Raw genomic sequence first — 24,470 nt, forward strand, 5'->3', positions numbered from 1 at the left:
CCAACAACTCCACTTTTATTTAGTAAATGAAATTGATAAATTCATGACACGCACAAAGCAACACGGTCAAACAGGAAAGAAAAGAAGTGTTCAGCTATTTATGAACCATGGTGCTCAGGCATTGCGTTTTGATGAGGTGCAAGACAGTTTGGCGGAAGTGACTGCCCGAGCAAAGTGATGTTTGGAAAAGCAACTCACCCGTGGGATTTGGCGTCCGGACTTCTTCATCTCTTCCCGGTACCACTGTGTGAAGGTGATGTAGGCCGTGGTGGCACGCTTGGGTGCGGGCACACCGTCCTTGTTGACCTTCGGCTTCTTGTGCTTGAGCTTGCCGCCCACGGCAGCGGCACCCATGTGGCCCATGTATCCCACGTGGTGATGATGCTGGTGCTGGTGGTGCAGTGCAGCAGCTTGCTGGTGTGCTGCGGGCGCGTTGCCGTGCTGGTGCTGCAGGTGTTGGTGGTGGTGGTGGTGATGGTGGTGAAGAGCAGCCGCTGAAGCCCCGCCTCCACCCCCTGAAGAGGCGGACGACGAAGTGGAGTTGGCACTTGCCGTCAGCTGCGACATCTGGAGGCCCGCGGCAGCCGCCATGTTAGCAGCCATGTTTGCGGCCGAGCCCATGGACAGGTTGAGCCCCGTGGGCAGCATGGGCAGCTGCGCCATGGCTGGGTGCAGCTGGCCTCCTCCCGCGGCCGACACCACCGCTGCGTGCTGTGCCATCGCGTGGTGGTAGTCGTAGTCCGCTGGGCCGACGATGAAACCTTGGTTAGCTGCCACACTCAGAGACATGCACACCATCCACCACATTCCTCGCCTCAACAAGCAAGACAATTCACCTTTTTTCGAGTATAGCTCGCTGTTCTGGCGCCAATCATCAAGCTGCTGCCCAAAGTACTTCCCGCGACTTCCAGCTGGGTGTACAAATGACAGGGTTGGAAACACGCATGACGTCACACACAAGCAATTCACCCAGCCACAACACAGGGACAGAGACAGGCGCTCTCTCTCATACTGAGTGAAAAAAAAAAAAAGTAAGCTGTGCTGCATGCTTTTTTGCAGAAAGCATTTGCTATGACTAGAGGCATATCTGCAAAGCTCACATAAAACACAGAGCGTGACCATTTGAGCTAACTTGGCGATGCAAGGCAACACTGTTTTTATAGGACAGCATAATTTGGTTTTTGCAATTTGAAATATTGAAGCCTGTTCCATTTTGCTCTGAAATCATTATGAAATGTTAACATCCCCCTTGCACACAAAGTATGTACTTTCAAGAGCAAAACTTTTTGGAATGCCAAGTGTTTCATAAAAATAAATTCATAACTTTTCTGTAAACGTAACCCCCAAATAAAGGTCACATACTGCACTTTGTATTGCAATCTATACAGTCACCAGCCTTTTGCAAGCATTAAGCCCTGATATAGCAGAAATTCGAATTGATGTGGATCTAACGTCTCGCAAACTTTTGTCGTTGGGTGTACCTCTGCAAAAGAGCTCGTACAAAGAATGAGTGTTATGATTGTTTTGCAACACTGCTTGAGTAAGCTCTACCTCAGCATGAGACGTAACATGCAATGATACATGAAAATGATGCTTGCACAGCCAGCATGGAAGACTCTACAGCGAAAGGCCCGAATAACTGAAACTGTACTATAAATGATTGCGGCCTAATTTTCTTGCCCTTTTCACCAGCATAAGCACACCTTCAATAAAATTCAGATTCATTTTGTACACTTAGTTATGATACTATTACAATGCCTTCCTTCTGAGTGCTATGTCATCCCAAACATCTGTGTATGAAGTGGGAGTACATATTGCTGGGCCACCGGATACACCACTAGTTAACAAGAGGATTTATTCAGGTTTTGATGGACAAAACTCAGATTTTAGTTTTAAATGTTTAAAAATGCTTCCTAAGCACTATGGACAGTTTACGACATCAACACAGCTGCGTGGCCATTCTGCACATTAGCCAGGTAATGCTCTCCTGCTCTTTCATTCTTCTGTCTTTGGCAAAAATGCAAAGGTGATGCCACACGATGCTGTCACTTTCTCTGAATGCTAAAGCAAGTAAAGCAGAAGGGAACGCTTAAAGTTAAGTCTTCTTTTTCTCCCTTACAACGACTATCACATCAATGAATACTACTTTCGACTACCCAGAATAATTAGGCCTTGGTTTTAAACACTGATAGACATTGAAGTGGATACAAATTGGAATCATGCTATGAGCAGTTATTCAGGAAATTTCAATATACAATTGATGACTGTATAAACAAAAAAGAGCGATAAAACACTTATTGAGAGCTAACCACCCTGTATTAGCTTCCCGATTCATAGTATTAATTCAAACTTCTTACTTTCAGGATCTAGGTGCCCAAGAGCAATAGACAATTATTGAGCAGGTGACTACTACCGATATCAACTGAGCATCAGTAATTACACTTGGCTACTTGCTAGATAGAAATAGAAGAAGAAAAAGTAGCTCAAATGCTGCACGCGGATTCAAGTCAGCAGGAGACAAGCCATCGGGATGTGCAAGGTGGACCAACAAGTGTAAAATTCAATGAATGATAGGACAAGTCTTTTCCTTAATCTCTCTCACGAAAGATGCAGCATAATCGTAATAAGGTAGCCAATGTTCTGTGTCAATCAGAGTCTGACTACGTTCACGGTGAGGTTTAGGGTTCCGTGCAGGTGACACAATGCAGGCTACATGCCCTCATGCTGGCATATAGCTCGTAATGATGGCAGGCTGCGAAGTGTATGCTTATCTACCATAGAAGTCGGGCCACACAGCCAGTCGACGGTAGTTGTCAAGAAATTCGAGGCTTTTCAAGGAAAGACCAAAAAGCATTGCAGGACTTTCAAAAGCCTTCCCTCGGAATATTCTTTTAGGCCTTGGTACAAATGCTCTTTACTTATTCGACTGTACTGAACTGACGTTCATTCAAGGGAGTTTCATGCGCAGGAACAAGTCTGGGGGAGCCACAGCCAGATTGTAGGGCAGCCTCTTTGAACTGGGCAGGAAGAGAGTTAGGAGTAGGCATGGTGAAACTTACAATCACCCGCAACGTTAGGCCTGGAGCAAGGAAATCCTTCATTTGCGTCTCTTGAGCCTTTCACATTGAAATCAGCATTGAGGGTTGCATAGCATGGTACAAATGCTTAGCGAATAAGTCCCCTGATGCCAAACACATTTAACTGGGAGGCTTTGCACGCGTTGATAGGGAACAAAATTCAAGGCAGTCAGTGGTGGTTCAGCTAGTTTATTATTTTGGAGATTGAGAAAGCCTGCTCTGAAGCTCATTTGGAGCAGGAGATGTGCTTTGGAGCAAGTTCAAAGCAGCAAAAACGAGATTTAGGATGACTTGACGCAGCACATGCCAAAATTTTCAGTGAATTTTCCCAGTTGTGTGCATTCTAGAAATTGTGCTGGTGTGCAAACAAGGAGACAAAGCCAACATGCAGAGAGCAGCTGTTGGTCAAGTTCTTAGCACGAGTCACATTCTGGCTTCACTGCACAGCAAGAGGTGTGCACTGAAGTGAAGCACTTGTGACGAGGCAAGCATGGCGCATCTTGCGAAAAACAGGCGTTGTAAACGAAAACAAAATCCCAACGGTAACATATAATCACCAGTCTAAAAATCAAAGAAGAAAGAAGATGAAAACCTGCTGCCAATTTTTGGAATTGCCAGTGCAGTTAGTGGACTCAATATTTGACACAACTAACTATGACGACGCTCCATTGCACTCAATAATAGGCTTGAGCGTCAAGTGGCATCCTTTTTCCTTTCTGGAACTTTTGGTTTTCGAAATATTCAGCAAAATCGCCTGAAAAATCAACTACTGGTACAAAGTAAACTGGTATGAAAGAGCCAGTGTTAGTGATCATACAAAGAATAACAAGGGGGGGGGGGGGAGGGGTCAAGAAACCCTTCTGCTCGAGGACAAGTCCGCTTTTAAAAACGGTGGCATTAGCGACAACCCATGTTGTCGTGAATGCTTATACCTTAATATTGGACGCGAGGCCTACCACTGGAGGAGCCGGCACAACAATCCCATTGATGTGCAGAGTTGGATCACGTGATCGTACCTCGCTCTGGCGAAGGAAAGCTGGCAGTTGGATGCGTTGTTTTTAACTGCGACTTCATGGTGTTTTCACTTTTGAACAGCGTCCTTTTGATCTCAAGTCATGTGCGCGGACTTCTTCAGACTACACAAACCGGACAGTTGCAGTAAAATTTATTGGTGGCGTGCCACAGTGCGCTACTAGGTACGCGATGCCACTGTCATGGCCACTGTCACCTCTCTCTGTTGTTGTCTTTGTTAATTTAATTCAAGCCCGTGGGGTTATAATGAGGAACGACCATGATTGTTCACATAAAAACAGAACGTTTTATTTTACTGCACAGGAGCCTCGTTTACAAGGAAAAATTGATGTACAAACAGTCCGACTATGTATATTTTAATATACGGCATACGTGCGTTTCTAGGGGGAAGTTGCCGTCATTACATTTACATTTAAGAATGTGCGCCTTCGTCTGAATTGCCAAAGAGTCAAAGATAATGCCCGGAAGTCCAGTTCTTTCCATTATTATTTACCTTATTCCGGTCCATTTCGGGGCCGGTTGCTTCTGCAACTGGCCAGCGCATTCGACAAAACCGTTCTTACATCATACATGTGCCACTCCAGTCTGCTAAAGCGACTTCTCTCGCCAAGGTAAATTTTGATTTATATGCGGGGTTTAACATTTCAAAACCACCATATGATTATGAGAGACGCTGTAGTGAAGGACTCCAGAAATTTCGACCACCTGGCGTTCTTTAACGTACACCCAAATCTGAGCACACAGGCCTACAACATTTCCACCTCCATTGGAAATGCAGCCGCCGCAGCCGGGATACGCACCCGCGACCTGCGGGTCAGCAGCCGAGTACCTTAGCCAGTAGACCACTGCGGCGGGGCGCCAAGGTAACTTTTACCACAGTCTGGGCTCCCCCCCCTCTTCTCCCTGGATGTCTGCCCCCATGTTTGTACACGACTGCACGGGTTTTTGTTCGCCAGTGATGTAGCCCCAAGATGGCACATCAAGCCCGTGCCCCCCAAATTTTTTCACATGGTGTTTAATGCACAAAATCACAGTCGACCACATCTTACTGCTCGGCTCCTTAATTCTAATCAAGGTAGTGCACTGCTCCAGAAGAACTTTCTGCCTACCCCTTTGCCACCCGCGACTTCAGCTCACATGCTTCATTGATTATATGTCTGTAGAATGGGCCCACAGCCACTGCCACTACTTCTCAATGTTGTTTTGATATACAGGCGGAAATGCGGTCAGCTTCGAAAACTGATTCATCTTCTAAAAGCTACTGAGAATTGTCACACAGCTTATGAATAGAACTTACAAAAAAAAAAAAAAAAAACACTCTTGGGCACTCGCATTTATTTTTACTGAAACATGAAATTGCCATGTAGATAAGGATACTCAAGACAGATTTTGCAGCATGTTCATTCAAGGGCCCAAAATTTGCTATGGTAATCGAGCCAGGTCGAGATCACATTTTTTAATCACGATTTACCTCTTCGTAGAATATGTAGAGTATGTATGGCGACTTGCTAACAGGCTAGATAACGACCAATTGGCGAGGCGCTTGTAGTGCCATCGGCAACTTTTCCGTTCATTTTTTTCTTTAGGGAAGGGGGGTTTAAGGCCCCCGACAACACCCTATTCTTCGGATCCACTGTTCAGTCTCAAGACTACCTCTCGGCAGGTTGCTTTAGGTTCAGTAAGTGCGAGAACTAATTCAACTACAAAGAGATTGTTTTCGAGTTTACAGTATTGCAATGCGAATTTGACTTGAAGAGACAGTGAAGCGGTTTTGCATTCGCAAATTTATTACGAATGCGGTATCTGTGACCACTTACAACCTGCTTAATACGACGTTTATTGGGATTTCAGATTAAACTACGGCACTATAGGCGAGCAAACATTGATTGAGAGACGCCCCCGCGTGCGCAGAACGCAGGGGCGGAGCGTAAGAGAGATATGGGTTGTCCCACGCGAACTGCCCCAACCAGGGTGCTCGGTCGAGAAAATCACACAAATATAGACATTATTTCTAAGGCATTTTCCCAAGATATTTTGAACGACAAAAATTTCTGCACCCGTGACCACTATTTGAAATTCATGAAAACAGTAGAAAACCAGGTATGAAAAAAAAAAAGTTCTTTATAAATTGACTGTTATGCGCATTCTTCCAATACTTGCTTTTTGCCTTTGCTGAGCAATGTGCTTCTTTATAAATCAGTTGTTCATACTAGCTTGAAAACTGAATAAATTGTTACGTTTTTGAGGATTTTCATACAAAACATGACTATCGATAGAATGCACAAAGTACTTTTATTAAACTCCTCATAAAACATTCCATTTGTAAATATTTTTGTTTTGCCAGTGTGTGATACAGAGGCTCTAAAATAAAATCTTGAACTTGGCAAAAACGCCACTTTGGTATACGTTGCGACGTCTGTCACACCCTAAACTAGTAAAAAAAAAATCAGGAAAAAAAGCGCGTACGATTGCAAACCATAGAGACTTTACTCACAGATAGTTTAATCGTAGTCATTTTTGCTGTAGTGAACGAAAACATTTTTGAAGCTTATTCTCACCATTGCATTGTTTTGCTATGGGAGCAATGCAAGCCAACTGAACTCGCTTCATAAAAAAAGAGTGGTGGTGCATGTATAAATGCCGAAGCGCTTCACCACTTGTCAGTTGATCCGACGGCCGACCCTCTTTTCTACGCTATGTCATAATGTTATCAGCGCCAGTGTGTACCGGCCACATTCAGCCAAATATACAGTTTGCATGATCTTCGACCTAGTCTCCTCCCCTTGTCGCCATCAAGACCGCGTGACAATATCGGTGTTATAACAAAATAAGGTAAAAACATAATGTGAATAAACTATATGTTACTATGCTCCCAATAATGAATCTTATTACATTTAATTGCATGTGGCTATGAACCAACTGACATCACAAAACATGTCAGAACGTCTGTATAGACCGTAAGTAAGGATGCATGAGCGCGGCCATTTATAGCTGATCCACACATAGTTCATTTATGTATTCCGCAAACAGCGTACGATGTGACCACACCCTGCACATTTACGCCTACCATACGTCGTACGGGCACCGTACGTCGTGAGAGCGGAGTATGACAAACTGTTCTTCACAGCTTGTTTGGGTTGTTCCCGGCAGCAGATTTTGGCTAACGTAGAACTTGTCAGTCTAATAAAATGCACTGGTTTACAGCTGTTATGAGATATCAGATTTTTATGGCGTAGTTGTTGACTGCCGCCTGTGCAGTATGTGACATGCAATAAATGTGACGAGATTCATTATAGGGAGAACAGTGTAGTATAATTTATTCGCATCGTTTTATCTTTACCTCTGTTTTGTATCACATGGATATGTAGTATACAGAATAGAGTACTAACAAATACGACTTTGAACCATGTGGTGCAAATGCTCTACCCCTATGTTTTTTTATGCAGCGAATTCAGTTGTCTTTTACTGCCCAGAACAATGCAATAGTGGGACTGAACTTAAAAATGTTTTCCTCCACTGAAACAAAAATGCCTCCGATTGAACTTTCTGTGAAAAGAGTCGCTATGATTCTCAGTCATACGTGCTTTTCTCCCAATTTTTTTTTTGAAGATGAAGACCTCCATAGGGTGCTACAAACATCTCAGCTTGGATGAAAGTGGCATTTCCTCCAAGTACAAGATTTTATTTTAAAGCCTTTGTATACACACTGGTAAAACACAAATATATGAAATAGTATGTTTTATGAAGAGTTTGATAAAATTAATTTGTGCATTTTATTGATGGTTGTGTTTTGCACAGAAATTCTCAAAACACTACAATTTACCAAGTCTTCTTTATGCTCTGAAGAGCAAGTCTAGAAGAGCAAGTCTAAGTTTTCTGCATAGCAGCGCGATAGCACACCGACTCTTCGCATGCCTCTTGCCAGCTGCAAAGGGCAATACTGACTATATCAATAACGCTGAGCAGTAAAATCCCCGACCATCTGACGTTTCTGCGCGATATCCGGGCGTAGCCCGGATCGTGCCAATGTGCGGCTAAAAGCAAGTGCCAATAGCGCTGTTCCTTATCAGATTTATTGTCTACGATTGAATGTATCAGTAGTACCAGTTTACTAGAGTGAAATTAAGCAGTGACGTTTATCTTATACGTAGCACTCTATGTTTCCGATGCGGGTGAAGGTGGCTGGTTGGGTCTCACTTTCCTGTGCCGCATCATCGGCGCTGACATCGTCTTAGGTCGCCGCTCTTACATTGGGGCCGGATTGAACATGTACAGATTGTACAGCAAACTCCTTATGACTTCCACAGGTCGCTATACTAACAACAACTAGGCGCTATACTAACAACAGCTGGGCGCTTAGACACGAGTCTCAGGTCTTGGTATTCTGTTTATGTTAGGGCCCAGTGAGACAAGAGTCTGTGGGCTTTTTGGGATGGATGGAGCAGCAGACACTGCTTCTATTAAGGGGGAAGAAGGGGTCACAACCGTACCACTTTGCACGGACCCGGACGTCTGAGGCCTTTGTGATGCTGCCCATATGCATCACGACGTAGCTTCTGCGAAAAAGGTGAGACAACCGTTGTCGTGCTTCAAGAAACAAGATCTTTTCGTTGATTGTCATAGCCATTATTTCTGTTTCGTTTTTCCAGAACTGGCATGATCGCGAATACACTGGGTGATCACCTTTACAGTTGGTATAAAGCGGAGATGAAGTGCTATTCTCGGAAGTGTGGTCATTTGAACTGCATTTGGAGCATGTTTTCTTGCCTCAACATGTGTGAGACGTGTGGCAAATCTTGGGACATTTGAAACAGCGTCTGAGGTTGGGTATATACGGTCTGACAATTATTTTCACATACCAAGCTTCAGTGAGGTGGGCACTTCCCATGAACCAAAGGTAAGTATAACATGCCTGGTAGGACTCTCCTGGTTGTTGCGATGGATGACTATTCTTTGGACCTTTGAAGAAAACTATTCTTGAAAACCTTGAAGAAGCTATTCATCACGCAAGTTCAAAATGTCTTCCTCGACTATTACCCCTCTACTGGCCTGTGGACCTAAATTGTAACCGTGGCTTCATCAATACTGGTTAGTTCAGATGGCTTTTTCACTTGATCGACACTTGACATTTTTTAGGCTTTATACATGGGTCCAATCTTTCCTTCAAGGCACTTAGCCACCAGAACTGGGGATAATTTTCTTGCTGGTATCTTTCCACTGTGTATGACATGGTACTTTAGGAATGTTACTTTGTTCTGCATGAAAAGTAAAAAGTTGCCTTGGTACAGCCTCTTTTGAGGGGCCAATCAAAGTTGAAGGGTGCTTGAGAAGCCATAAGAGGATTAGTGTATTCGGCAACAGAGCCGACTACTCACCACGGAGCCCAACAAGGGGACGCGGCTGCACTTGCTAACAAGCCTACACGACGCCAGCCATACTCTGTCACTATAACCAAATATACATACCCAAGACTGGATGGATATGACACATAGGGTTAACTCTTGCCGCCAGGTAAATTCGAAGTAAATGGAAGAAAGAAGATGACAGGACAGATGAAAAAAGTGAGAGAAAAATATGAGGATGAGGGAAGAGAGAGATAGGAAAGGACGACTGCCGATTTCCCCTGGGTGGGTCAGCCCAGGGGTGCCGTCTACGTGAAGCCGGGGCCAAAGGGGTGTGTTGCCTCTGCCGGTGGGCTTTAAAAAGTTCAATCACACTGGCATTAGCTCAACCTCTAGGATGCCCTTTTCTCCAGACACGGCAAAACCTCGCACGGCTAGGCGCGGGAGGGAGTCACATCCCCTCGTTAGCTCGGGTCTGTGGTGCTGCTACACACCAAATGCCTGCTTACGCAGACGCCCCTGCGGGGGAAGGGTGCTACCTGTGCCTTATATTTTTGGTATTGAATATTCAATACATCAAAACTATCTGAAATCTTGTCAACACGTTACACACACCTAGTTCAATAATATTATTGCTTCCCAACTGCGTCACTATACGCTGTCACTATAACCAAATATACATACCCAAGACGCTACACACTCCTAGTTCAATACTATTATTGCTTTCCAAACTGCGTGAACCAGGCCTACACTGATCCACTTTGAGGAAATGGTCCAAGGTCAAGCCCTTCTTTGCACGATAATACTCATCAAATCCACAGTGCTTTCAAGCGGAAATAGTAATTACAGGTCTTCCAAACAAACTATTATACTAACTTTTATGTTCTGAGGAACTGAATGTACCATGCCATGGTTTTGACCTTTACCTCGCTTTAGCATTCATGGGGAAAGCGGATGTCACTGAGGCCTCTGCCTTTGAATTTGTAAAAAGTGGGATGTCACTTTCACACAAGTACCCGATTCCCCGGCATGTTTTAACAGTATAATTCTCAGTAGTCCAATAGCACTATCTTCACACACAATCTCCATATAGGCAAATGATTGGTTGAAATCTGATAGACGGTACTTTTAAAATGTTTGATGTGTCTGCCACCGAGTGGACACTCCTAAGTGTCTTAGTTCACAACAACTCATTTTCGTCCTCGATGGTCGTTGAGCACGAGCTTTATCATTGAAATCTCAACTTCCTAAAGGCAAGATTTGTTCACGAGTGTTGAAGATTGGGCGAGTTGGTTCGTCGTACTTGAACTGGTATAGCGCATTACGGGGAAGAAGAAACGGCCGAGCAGACTGACACAAGAGGACAGAGGCTATACCAGTTCAAGCAAGATTTGTTGCTACAGGATATGTTTATCATTGGAGAAGGGTCCATTGTGGGCTTGAATTGCCGGCTTGCAAAAAAGAGAATAGACAAACGCAATGATATTAAGTCTGGAAAGTTCAGGTGAACAGCGACCGTATTCTGCCTGTGTTGCAACGTGCTTCATGCTGATGTGACCTACGGATTAATATTGATTTCGAGGTCTCCTGTCTCTAACAGCCTGAGTAATCCTTACTGCATTGCCAAGTGAAAATAGAGTAGTTGGAGAGCTGAGACATTCTCCATCCATCTGCGTGAAGCAACCAGCTAGTGGACTGTCAACAGTGCATTGCTACAGTGATCGTCCATCTCGGAACCTTATCTACCCCAGGGCTTGCACGCTCACTGCCTCCACTTCATGCAGCACTATTACTACCAAAATTTTCAAATTTACGCTTATTAGTGATTCTTGACAAATTGCTTTTAGTTTGTTCGGCAACATCAGTGCTTGACCACAAAGCATAAAATCAACTTACTGTACCAGCTGTCGCATCATGTGAAAAAACAAACCGCAATGGCTATTTTATGATTTATGTGCCCCTGCATGCATCTAGACGTTCTCATGATGGCCAGCACTAACTAGACGAGCTACACAAGTAGGCACATGACACTGGCACTTAGGTCTAGTATGCACTGGCCGCCAAGAGACTGTTCCTACTAAACCAAGTAGATACTTTTATGTGTTCTAGCACAAGAAAAGCGCAATGTTCAGAGAACGACAAGTAGTAAGGCATTGTGTACATGGATTTAAAAATCTTGTTTGTGTTGAAAGGAATATGTAAAGCAACACTATTCTATAAAATACAGTGGCCCCATAATTTTGGATGAAATGAGCCTTTGTCATTTTATTTATTAAGCCATGTTTTTACAACTATTGAATAAAATAGGTTTTAGCTAGAGTGACTGCAAATTCGAAGATTATCACAGCTAACCAGCAAAAAATCAGGCAATTTTCGATAAAATCCATGAAAGGTAAATGCATGAGCCCAATGAATATGTAATGTATGTACAGAGAATTATTGACGGTGTTTCAAAATGCGCTACATGCGTGCCCTGCAAAGTGAGCGGAATGTGTGAACACACAGAATGCAAGGTAAACACAGTAAAAAAAAATTACGTGCCTTTCAAGAGAATCCGTGTGCTACTTTGGTCAACTATTGTTTTTCCCAGGGTGCATTTGGGAGCATATACCAAAATATATTATCACAACCAAGGTCAGAATATTGACATCCACTTTTTATTCTGGAATGAAATATAGTGCATTTATTTATTGTTTTTGTCAAGGCAGACCAACCTTAGCTGCGGTTGTCTCTGCATTAAATGATACAGCTAATGCAAGAATGAACACTGCGTATGCAGTGTTAGGAATCCTCAACAAAACTACCTAAATACTAGCCGTAAAAAATTGGTGCAATACGATTCCAGTCTCTAGATAAAACCACGTGTTCATGCTATTAGACACAATATTATTGAGATCTCACAGTTATGCCGAGAGAAATATAGGGGATGTTATCAGATGCGAAGTGGACGAAAAGATAACTTGTCATGGGCAGGGACCGAACCTGCGACCTTTGAATAATGCGTCCAATGCTCTGTTCATGCCGAGTGATTGATGTCTCATAGAGTTGGCCTCTGTGCTACACCTTGCTTCAAAGCTTTGCATTGAAAAATGATTGGCTAACAAACTTACAAGAAATGAAAAAGTAGTCACTATTCCTATTTTCTCACTACCTAGACTTTCTTCTTTACACGGTGTTCTCCATTTTCATCATGTCAAGCCCCACAAAATGCTTTCTTTCTAAGACACTGTGGCTCTCCAGCGAAGCCTATTACAAGTTTTTTCACACGACATGTGAAACAAGAAACGTCATTATAGTTTAAATATTGGCACCAGTTTAAACAAAGGGATATTCCAAAAATAGAGTGGGTAGATTTTTCAGTAAATATGACACCAATGTTTCTTCCTTTCGTGGTTGCAAAAGAGCATATCCAGCCAGAGAAAGTGGCCATGTTAATTATGGCTGATATTTGCATGGCACAAAGCTTACCCCAAGATGTTGCAGGAGGCCAAGCAAGAAGGACCAGGCCATACTACTTTAACATAGAGCTTAAAGCCAAGCCAGAGACTTTGTGTGTGGACTATTATTGCACGCACAATCCTTTCCCACAACAAACTCGCATTCAATAGAATTATCAAGACAGCGGTGTAGGCGTCTGAGCTTTATTGGTGTGATCTTACCCGCTAGAGTTCAAATGTGCAAGTTATGAGTGGGCTTTTTGGCAAGTGAGTAGTGATTCTGCAAGGAACACAGTCAACAAGAGTTTCCCGCTTTTTTGCTGCATGCAATATATGTCCTCCTAAAGCGTATATTAGCTGTTAGTCTAAATAGAGTTTCTAGCAAATATAATACCAGAAATGCCTTAAGATCCAACAGACATCCACAAATAAACCATCATTTACACATACTAAAAAAGAGAAAACCTAGAACACATTCTCAAAAATGCAATTTTCTTGGTGTGATTATTAAAAGTGAAAAAAAAAAAAAAAAACAAACACCAAACTCGCCAAAAAAATTTGTTGCACCCATTAGTATTGAGAAATTGAATGCAAGATGATGCAACAACACAAGTTTAATCTAGTATTCTGGGGCTGATGTTTCAGAATGCCAGGTGTGAGCAATAGCGGCGAGTGGTTAACACTTTCACAACGCTGTGAAGACATGCAAGCAAATTTTGTCTAACCCACATTGAGATTAGAAAGTATTATTCAGGAGTGTGTTGAGTAAATGTCAATGATTGTAATAACTACAATAAAATTGCATGTCTGCAGGTACAGTGATGGAAGTGACTTTTCATTTTTTGAAGCACACTGCCGAGCAGGAAAAGCATTGTTTTGGAGCAGCCCTAAGTGATTTTTGGAAAGAAAAAAAAAATGTTGGTTTGGAGTGGCTAATAATGTTCTAGGAGCAAATACAAAAAATTTTCAATACACCAATCGGAATTCCAAGCATTGCTGAAACGTCTCGTAAATAATATTTATTATAAAGTAATTTCACATGCAACAAACAATGGAAATTTCAAGAAACAAACAAAAAGATGGCTGGTCATCACAAAATGTGCAGTGAAATGAGCACACATTGTATTTGAGGCAGAAATCAAATCAAACCGGTAAAGCTGAGCAACACATTTTAGAAGTAACCACAGTCCCACATAACTTTTGTCAAATAGGCAGCAGATAATTGGTATGAGATAAAAGCGACCTTGTTAATTTTAACATTTCATCACACTGGCTGGGAAAAAAAATGCAAACGGGCTATTTGCAGTTCTTGTTGCATAAATGAGATCAGACCCGATAATGCTATGCACTAGTACCATACTGAGATGGTGGTACACAGATTCTTTTCAGTTTTTATAGGGCTTACACAAGGTGGTCAAACAACAAAAGCTAATTATTCTGATTCTTTCAGTGCTATTTTGGAGCAGGATTAGAGCAATTACCAGGAAAAATTACTGTTTGGAGCAGCATTTTTCTTTCAGAGCAGTTTGGAGCAATTGGGGCAGCACTTCCATCACTGCAGGTCGTGGTGAAACATTGTCCAGCTCACAGAAGTTAAAAAACAGCGCTAAAAAGACGGGACAAGAAAAGAAAGGACAACAGGACAGGGCGCTGACTAGCAACCAAATAAGTTTGGTTGCTAGTCAGGGCGCTGACTAGCAACCAAATATGTTAAGCCTAACATATTTGGTTGCTAGTCAGCGCCCTGTCCTGTTGTCCTTTCTTTTCTTGTCCCGTCTTTTTAGCGCTGTTTTTTAACTTCTGTGAACATGAACCAACCAGCCCAAATGCGTACGCTTCTGTATTGTCCAGCTGCCAACCACCAGGCAAGATGGTGGAGATATACAACTGAAAACTACCTGGAAATATTTGCCTGTGTGATATCATTGTGCCTACCATGAGAATATGCATACTCTAATTGAAAATAATTTTCATGCCAATGCAATGGCAAAAATTAGCTGGGCATGCTGTAGACAGTCGCAAAAAGCCCCCAAGACATTTTTCGGACTTTCTTTTGGTTCTGGACACAAAAATTCTTTCACACAACAGAACCAAGACACCTTGCCAACAGTCTTTATTTTGTAGAAGAAACTACCGAGAAAGACTGCAGAAATCATGCAGCAAAGTTTTAAAAGATTGTGAGCCATAAAGGGCATCGTATACCACATTTTGCCAGCTACTGCCATGCTCTGTCAACTTGCTCATGAAAAAGCTTGCGTATTCACTTGTCTTTGTGCAGGCCAAACCGATGGAAGGTTATATGTAGAAGAGTGTCAGAACATAAATAGGGAGGCAACAAGACAATGAAAGCAGGTCACGTAGCCATAGAATCTATGCAGGAGCATGTACATCAAGGTAGTTGACAGAAAAGCCATCCTCGGCGACAAAAAACTAATTGAAGGGTAAGAATTCGATGACAGTAGCTATTCTCAATGGTGTCCAGAATGAGATTGCCTCATTTTGCTATTAGTAACATATGAGGCCAAAACTTCAGAAAAGGATAAAAGCTCGTAGGAGCCTAGAAAATATATTTTTGGGCATGAGTGTATCCTGAAGTTTCGTTTCCTTCTGTACATGCTTCTAATCACACGCTCGCACAAGACATTGCTGGTGGAAACAAAAGCGTCGTGAAAGTTCCCAAAATAAATACTGCAGCCGATCATCAAGCCAATGCTGCTAGGTATGCCATGGAAAAACTGACTTCAACATCAAAATAAAATTTCAGCATTTGCTCACAGCCATCTTTATTCACAGGTGAACTGTATTACAGAGTAAACTTGCTTTTTGAATAATGGTGTCAGTGCCCCTTCGAGGACAAAGCAGAAGGCCACGGAATTGAAAAGAATATATTAAAGAGATGGCAAGACCGAGGAATAGAGAGTGAAAACAGGGGCAACGATAATTTGGCACATGGAAAAAGATTTGATCTTAGGTGGTCAGTGAGAGCAATGGAGTGGATACAGAGAGATGTAGCCAAGGAGGATGCATTGAAGGAACTTACAGGGGTGATATGAAACTAGCTCCCACATTACAATAACGAGCAGCTTCCCACCTTAGACAAAGTACTCTCATTTGCCATAAGCTGAAATTAGTAGGATGATGACAGATTTTTCAAAGTATACTACAGGATTATGTCGGCTCTACTATTTCAGCTAGCATGTCTACTTTAGAGGGAGGGGGGCTCAAATAGCAGATGCACATGACAAAAACTGTGTTACATACAAAATATTCATCAATTGAACTGCACAACTAAGCAAAGCGGAAAAAAAACCATCAACTTTAAGATAAGAGCAGTCATAACATAATAACAGGTGTGTTCCTGGGAGCCCAAACAAATAGCCTTACTATTCATTATTCACGACTTCTTCCTAACTTGTACAAGTGTCACACACGAAAACAGTGCCTGTGTTGAGTGTCCTGTCCATTCAGCACTATTTTTGTCAATGGTTTAATATCGAGAAGCTGGATGACTACTTCAACTGCACAACATGGAATCACTTGTGTGCCCTAGCCTCCCCTCCCATTGTCAGCTCTGCAGCCACATGGCACTCCATGTTAGGAATGACACATGAAACATACAAATTCCTCCTTGTGCACTGACATACATCTCTCCCCGGTTTGACGGTGTCAGTCATTCACAACCATAGATAATTTATAGTACTTTACTACCGCTGATGAAGTGAGACGTGCATTCATATTCTCTAGGTACATTTACACAGCTTGAACTTTAGTTTTGCTTTCCCAAAACTACTCGTGTTCTTAATTTTAGGGTTCTAGGCACCATTATAGTTTGCACATACAGAACCTTAACATGCCACAATGAGTTCGCATCAAATGTACCATATCATGTAAGTTAAATTACTGCACTACCATTCACACGAATTATATTCCAGTTCGTCACGCAAGATTCTGACAGGAAACTGTTTTAAGCAAGCTTTACGACAATTTGTTGCCAGTTCAAATCTAGATGGCAAATAAGTTGCTCATCATTTCGCTATTTGAAACCACTAATGTTTTCAGGTTACTGCATTACTGAATTTGGTTAACGAGGTGAAATTGCGCAGTTCCAGATTTTACGCATTTACTGTTGCAAAGCGGAATATATTCACCTACTCCGCCTTATTGCTGCATGCGGCCTTACTACAGCCGACTGAATCTACAGCCCCTACACAAATCAGGCCTGCATTTGAAGAGTACTTTAGCGCCAACATCTAATCGAAGCCACATCGTATTGCTCAACGTCACCTTCGCGAATAAATTACGCCGCGACTTCAGGCGTAGCCCGAATGCGCGATATCGCGAGCACACGACGACGAAAGAGGCACGCGAGATGATCACTGCAGAGCTTCGGCAAGAAGGCACTCGTAAAAAGCCGTGCTCAAGATTCCCGCGCACTGATTGCCGCCCCAACGATTCCGAACAATCTGCACCAGAGGCGGCGAAGCCCAAATCGATGTCGGGAGACGCGACAACGAAGCGGACTCGGAACCAGTGTTACTCGCGAACACAACACAGGCGTTGACAGCGGCCGTATCCTTGCCGCAATACGGGAGCAAAAAGAAATAGAATCGAATTTGTAGTAGTCACCCGCGTCGTCCCAATCTCCATTGTGCGGGCGCGCGGAGCTTTACGTGCTAGGCCTAATGTACCGCGAAAGGCGATCGCATCGCCGGAATTTGCGCATACGCAACTCATGAGCAGTGCCCAGAACAGCGACTGCCGTAGCCGCAGCCGTGCTGCTGCGCCCGCGATGTCACCGCCGCATGCCGCGCCAATTTGTGACTGATACGAAACAATCACGCTCGTCCATGACCTAATGAAAAAAACGCTACCCGCAAGCACGCGGTTAAGCCTAACAAAAGCCTGCGAGCCACCCGATTGGCCGATGAACGAAACCGCCGTTTGTAAGAGCGGCCCCTATTGGTCGCGCAAGATGGGCTCTTCCGTGACGCGCGCGCTCGTTGGCTGCGTACTTGTGCGCCTGCTGCTAGGCCTACTTCGTCCTTTTGTTTGGGGCTGGCAAACCCCCTTCGCGTGGAAAACGCGGTCGCGACGCTGATGTTCTGCCACCAGGCATGCTTTCCGAAAAGATCGCGCATCGCGCGCAGCACCAGCGCGATCTTGGATGAGCGTACAACACTTGGAGAGTGCCGGCATTTATCAAATTGTACCAAAAGTGATAGCAGAGACTCATAAAGAATGGCGGGAAAGGTTGGCAGCTTTTGAATTAGAGCCGTCGTGGAGCGCAGAAAAATCGTTTTTAGCATTGAAAACGGACTTATGCGTGATCGGCAAGAAAAAAACGAACGGAGAAGAGCGCGAAATGAATAAGGGAACGTTTTACTCACCCATTTATCTCCTTGGTTGGGATTTTTATACGGTAAATTACCCTCGTATTACCATCAAAGCGTCGCCGCACTACATCTAATCTATTGTGTACACTCTCTCTACCAGACGTTTGCGTCACTGCTGTAGCAGTGGAGCTGGTGGCGCTACCTAGCGGAACCTTTCCGCCGTGTGGCGTCGTCTCACTCAACGCGCGCGTTTCTTTCCACCTGTCTAAAACGTGATGTAAGTCAAAACATTCGGATTTCAGGGGCTTTGCGAGGTATGTTTTCAGTCGAGATATCGCGCTTCTCTCGGAGCACTCGCAATTCGGTCTCACGTCCTGCGGCCGTGGAGTTATTTTACGGGTTCGGAACATTCCGTGTTGGAAACTTGAATTAATGTTCAGTTTCTGTTCTCTCGACCAGCCTTTTCGCGGCTTCTTTGTCAAAACACAGAAGTGGTCACATTCGAAACCGTATAAACTGCTTATTATTATTTCCGGACGTGAATCTACATTCCGGCCAAGATGCAAGCAGTTCGTGAGGTGTTGCATAAGGTTCATTCTAAAGAACGTACTTGACGGGTATGTCTCGCGGTAACAATCAATTGCTGGCGTTGTCATGTTCGATACCGCTGGCGCCTCTTTAGCGCGTTAATCGACCGGCTCGTAAACAGTCGCAGCTCTGTTGTTGTGTTGCCGACTGAGTCATATTTGTTGGGGAGAGTGCCAAGGCTGCTTTTTGTTCTTTCACCCCGAGTGTCAAATTGAGGTGGTACGACGGCTGTTTCAGATGTCCGAAAGCACCGACGACGATCCATCGATCTCAGCATCATCGTTCGGAAATGCGAACAAGCAGCTTAGCCCCTCTGCTGCGGCAAGCCAGTCAACGGAGCGTCGAAGTCGCTCACCGTCCTCTCCGATCCGCTCGTCGTCATTCGGTGCTTCGCCCATTCAGCGTGGTGGTGGGAACACATCGGCTGGAGATGTGTTTGACGACGCCGATCCCTGCGAGAAGGACGTGTTTGGTGTTTCCTCTCGGGATAGCCGCCTGCCGCCGGCTGAGAAGCAGCGAAGAATCCATGGAACCAGAGTGAGTCCCTAGGTGTCATTTGTTTTCTTTTTAAACCGTGCGTTGGAGGTAGTTGCAATATCTGTGCAGCTCCGTACCTGTGTTCGTGTCATCTCTGCAGCGCGCCTTTTCAAAAGCGATTATCCTGGACGAGCACATTTCATTGAGTTGCTTTGCTAGCACACATTTAAATTCATACCCGCAGATGCAGATGAACTATGTAATGTGCTACATTACGAGCTGAACTTGTGGACCTGCGATTAAGGGCAAGGTTCCTTTTGGCGTTGCATAAGTCTGTTGCCAGACTTTGGGGTGGTTGTTGCCAGACTGCGGCTAAATTTGGCGGAAAAGTTTTCTCCTAAAGTTGTGGCTTTTTTGTAAGAGTTTGGTGCTATCCGCGGTGGATTTCTTGGCTGAAAATTTTTTTTCCTGTAGTTGTGGCTTCTCCGTAAGAGTTTGGTGCTATCCGCGGTGCATTGCGTGAGTGCATGAGCGACGCTGGCCGTTTTAATTAACGGAATGAACCAAAAGGAACCTTGCCGATCGCTTGCTAGGCAATATATATAAGTCTGTTGCCACATATGGGTGTACAATCTTTCCGTGTGAACAATTTTAAGTTTGTGCTGTGAGGATTAGGCGACATAGACAAGGCGATTAGGTAACGAAAGCGACTTAGATATCCCGCAGCTACGGCGTCAATAATGTCGTGGTACACGCGCACGCCAAGGAACTACAAAACAGCGTCACGACTAGCTCAGCCAACGCCTCCTAAAAAATTGGTTCAACATGTAGCACAAGGCTGCCAGATTGCATGCAGTCTCACATCCAACCCCTCTTTTTTTTTGTAAAATGCTCGATGGGCTTTTGATATCATATCCCACCCCATTTTTTCTAGGTCTCTTAGTCTTGCAGCCACCAAAACATTATTATCTTCCCAGAATCCTAGAACGATGTTGTCCTTCTTCTTAACACGCTTCATCTTCGTCTGATGCTCGGCCTGTTTTTGTGCCTTGGTGTTGTCCCTAAGTTTCTGCTGGCGCTCTTATGTGACCTGGTTCGACTTGCCCAGTGCATGAATCCCACTTCTTGAATCTCTGCTGCCGCCGTTTCTTGTGACCCTTCAGTCCTTCATCAAGGTAGGGTCATCATCCACCTTGATCTCACCTCCTCCGTCTATAGCCTGGTGACATTTTGGCTTCTCCTCAGCCCCTTTTGCACCGTCCGTTCCACATTTCTTATGCATCTTTTCTGCCTTCATCTCCAGTTTACGATTGATATGTGGGGTTTCACGTCCCAAAACCACTATATGATTATGAGAGACGCCGTAGTGGAGGGCTCCGGAAATTTAGACCACCTGGGGTTCTTTAACGTGCACCCAAATCTGAGCACACGGGCCTACAACATTTCCGCCTCCATCGGAAATGCAGCCGCCGCAGCCGGGATACGAACCCGCGCCCTGCGGGTCAGCAGCCGAGTACCTTAGCCACTAGACCACCGCGGCGGGGCATCTCCAGTTTACGGACAACCTCCTCCTTCTTTTCAACCTTGGGTCGTGCATCTGTCCCAGCTAACGAGTCGGTCCCCAATGCTATTTACTGCATGCTTACAGGAGGTTTTCAGAGGCTTAGAATGGGGAAGTTAGATATAAGAGTTAAAGGAGAGTACCTAGGTAACCTGCACTTCGCAGATGACATTGCATTGCTGAGTAACTCATGATTACTGAATTGGACAAGGAGAGCAGAAAGCTACGTTTAAATATTAATCTGCAGAAACCGAAAGTAATGTACTACGACCTCGGAAGAGAACAGCGCTTCGAGATAGGTAATAGTGCACTTGAAGTTGTAAAAGACTACGTCTACTTAGGACAGGTAGTAACTGCACAACCAAACCACGAGATTGAAGTAACTAGAAGAATGAGAATGGGGTGGTGCACATTCGGCAAGCACTCTCAAATTATGACAGGTAGATTGCCACTATCACTCAAGAAAAAGGTATATATAACAGCTGCATCTTGCCGGTACTTAGCTATGGAGCAGAAACCTGGAGACTTACAAAGAGGGTTCAGCTTAAATTGAGGAGGACGCAGAAGCGATGGAAAAAAAATGATGGGTGTAACCTTAAGAGACAAGAAGAAAGCAAAGTGGATCAAGGAACAAACTGGGATTGAGGATATTATAGTTGAAATCAAGAATAAAAAATGGACATGGGCCGGGCATGTAGCGTGCTGACAGGATAACCACTGGTCACTAAGGGTAACTGACTGGATTCCCAGAGAAGGCAAGCGGGTTAGGGGGAGACAGAAGATGGGTGGGCAGATGAGATTAAGAAGTTTGCGGGTATAAATTGGCAGCAGCAAGCACAGGACCGGGTTAACTGGCGGAACATGGGAGAGGCCTTGCAGTGGACGTAGTCAGGCTAATGATGATGATGACGATCACTGCTTCACAGCACGCGCTCCAGAAAATTTAGCTCTTTTTGAGATAAGGCCACAGACGGCGTACTCACACACAGCTTCGCACATTTTGCAATAGCGTTCGCCTCAATAATTTCCCGTGTCAACTGGTTACAGCTCTGGCCCTTCTTTTCAACCTTGGGTCATGCCAGCTAACGAGTCGGTCAGTTCGAACTTACTGTAAACAATGTGGCTAAAAGCAGCTACAGCCTGTTGGGCCTTTCCCGCTTTTGTGTAGCTCGCAATGGCAAGGGTTTCTTGACTTGGCTTGCTTTTTCTTAGGTTGTTTATAGCAGCTGGCTTGACGTCTTTTTTATTGGGTTTTTCCTCACCATCTGCTAGTTTCTTATCTTGCTGAGATGTTGTTAGAGCTCATTCAGAGAACTGACATGTTCTAGTATAGCCGAGTGCATGCTTGCCTTGACATCGCCTTGCTTCTTTGTTTTAATTTTATTGACCTGCAGCAGCTGGCTAACTCTCTGGCAATGTCCCGGGTCCAGCCATCCAGTCTTTAATGTGAGGGTCCTTTGTTGAAAGCTCTTGATATTGGCACTCAATGAAACCGTTGTCCTCTTTTTAGTAACGATATGGTTGTGTGGAAGGCACTTTAGTGTCATGTGCACAGTTGTGTTACACGAAGAGAGTGGACACAAGACACCATATGCAAGTACTCAAACTAAAGTTATCATCGTAAAGTTATCATCAAAGATAACAGCTTCATACAAACATCAAAATGCAGATGACACGTTAAACTAAATAGACAACTCAATTCACCGGACAGCAATTTTCTCAGTTAAGAGTATAAGACTGTGCATACAGAACAATAGCTCACAGATTGTCCATCATCCGACGCAATGCAGTCATGACCAATGCTCGTTGCTCGGTGGCTTTCGAGTGGTAATTTGCAGCTCTGAATTAATGCTGACGATGGCTGTGACAGACGGAGTTGGTGATATCAACGCTTGGCCTCGCACATAGTTGCGGGCCTCTTCGTCCGTGCGTGCCTGGTAGCGCCCGCCCAATCTGAACTTAAGCGTGACTCTCCTCCAACTGACGCTCTCTGCCCTGCGGTCATCCGACACCAGCCCCAGGGCATGGCCCCTCCTAATTTCTCCCTTGAAATGCCAGTTGCCTGGTGCCGTAGCACTTTTGTTTATGTCTGTTGTTTGAAATCCGACTGTCTGGGGACGGTATTCGAAATTGCATCTGGTGGGACGATTGTGTCTAGCTGCTACCTTGCAGGCAAGCATACTGTGTCTTCCAGGGAAGCATTGCAATCACTACAATCACCCCCCACTTATGAAAGTTGTCAGGGGTACAACTTCTCACTATAGCACTGTCGAGGTGCATACACAGCCACACAAGAACACAAACCCAGTGGTTTATTCCCCAGTTCACTTGAAGCATGACGCGTACACGATGTGAGTATAAAACAACTTTCACAGATTACATGAAATCGCATGCATGTATATCGTAACAAAATCTTGTACACAAACACAAAATGAGTGCTACTTAGTGCAATGAGGTACACATTCCATTTGATACATAACATGACAGAAGGTCACACTCACTCGAAAACGAAATATGATATGATGATTACACCCGGCTCATGTAGTCGGCCCCTACATTGTTGTTGCCCTTTATGTATTGCACGGTTAACTCATATTCCATGAGAGTCGAACTTCAGCGCAGAACACGATTGTTGACATGCCTTGCTGTTTTTACATAGGCAAGAGGCTCATGGTCTCATTGCAAAATGAACGATTTGCCCCACAAGGACATCTGAAACTTTCTGACTGCTTACACAAGCGCCAGACCCTCTCGTTCATGGTCGAATAATTTTTCTCGCATTCCAGCAGCTGGCGACTTGCGTATGCCACGGGATGAAGAACTTCGCCATGTCGTTGCATGAGGACAGCTCCCATGCTTTTAGCTGAGGCATCCGTGCGCAGAAGGAATGGCTTTGTGAAGTAAGGGGCCTTCAATATTGGCTGGCTACAAAGCATCCTCTTTAGCTGTTCGAATGCATCCTGCTCTTTCTTTCCCGAGACCACTTTATTAGGAGCTCTCTTTTTCGTCAGCTCGGTCAATGGGTGGGCCATCTCTGAGAAGTTGGGGACGAAATTCCTATAATAGCTGGTAAGGCCCAGAAATGACCGCATCACTTTCTTCGTTTGCAGAAGCTTTGCTGCTTGTATCTTTTCTAGTGTCTAATAAAACAGTCGCGCTCTGCCCCTCGAGCATGCCTTTGGCCGTAGGAATTCTGTTCTCTTGCAATTTCGTGTACTTGTGACAGTTCGTCGCAACAGAAGTGCCACTGGGTGAAGTGCCCTCTGTATCAAAAGCCCTTAGGCCACTCTCAGCGGTCATACTGCATGAGGCTTAGCCACCTGTGCCAGCGCCATAAGAGCAGGTGTCCTGTTTGTGACTGCCTTTGCGACATTTCGAGCACGTAGGCCCCTTTGAATTAGGTGGCCTCATCTTCTACCAACAATCGGCCGCTCTATGCCCCAACTTATTGCAAAGAAAACACAGAATTTTTTTCTTTGCATTTTGCCCGTCTGGTACTCTCGATTGCGCTGCAGACTTTCCTGGTTCCCTATCCGCTTTGCTTCTTCGAAGGTTCATCAGACCCTGTGCTCCGAGGTAATGGTTCGCAGTCTCCGCAAGCTTGTCCAGACCTCTGCAGCCTC

General features: G+C 44.4%; 2 protein-coding genes across 8 annotated transcripts in view; one reads left to right on the forward strand and one right to left on the reverse strand.

The window, feature by feature from the left end:
• LOC119174075 (uncharacterized) overlaps positions 1 to 18,398 on the reverse strand; it is a 67,988-nt gene extending 49,590 nt beyond the window's left edge. For 2 of the 4 annotated variants that reach the window (XM_075896262.1, XM_037424864.2), the window contains exons 1-3: positions 18,276 to 18,398; positions 837 to 911; positions 199 to 743 (exon numbers count right to left, since the gene is read on the reverse strand). In XM_075896262.1, the coding sequence (XP_075752377.1) occupies positions 199 to 743; positions 837 to 911; positions 18,276 to 18,279 (624 nt within the window). In that variant the 5' untranslated portion in view covers positions 18,280 to 18,398. Of the gene's footprint in view, positions 1 to 198; positions 744 to 836; positions 912 to 11,992; positions 12,114 to 18,275 lie in introns of all 4 variants that reach the window. The other 2 variants (XM_075896264.1, XM_037424865.2) reach the window with 2 other exon arrangements.
• An 18-nt stretch (positions 18,399 to 18,416) lies between these two features.
• The window catches only part of xmas (RRM_XMAS2 and SAC3_GANP domain-containing protein xmas), a 417,359-nt gene continuing 411,305 nt past the window's right edge, over positions 18,417 to 24,470 (forward strand). For 3 of the 4 annotated variants that reach the window (XM_075896258.1, XM_075896260.1, XM_075896261.1), the window contains exons 1-2: positions 18,447 to 18,535; positions 19,047 to 19,346. In XM_075896258.1, the coding sequence (XP_075752373.1) occupies positions 19,047 to 19,346 (300 nt within the window). In that variant the 5' untranslated portion in view covers positions 18,447 to 18,535. Of the gene's footprint in view, positions 18,536 to 19,046; positions 19,347 to 24,470 lie in introns of all 4 variants that reach the window. The other variant, XM_075896259.1, reaches the window with a different exon arrangement.

This window comes from Rhipicephalus microplus, chromosome 5 (genome assembly GCF_043290135.1).
Source record: "Rhipicephalus microplus isolate Deutch F79 chromosome 5, USDA_Rmic, whole genome shotgun sequence".
Lineage (NCBI taxonomy): Eukaryota > Metazoa > Arthropoda > Arachnida > Ixodida > Ixodidae > Rhipicephalus > Rhipicephalus microplus.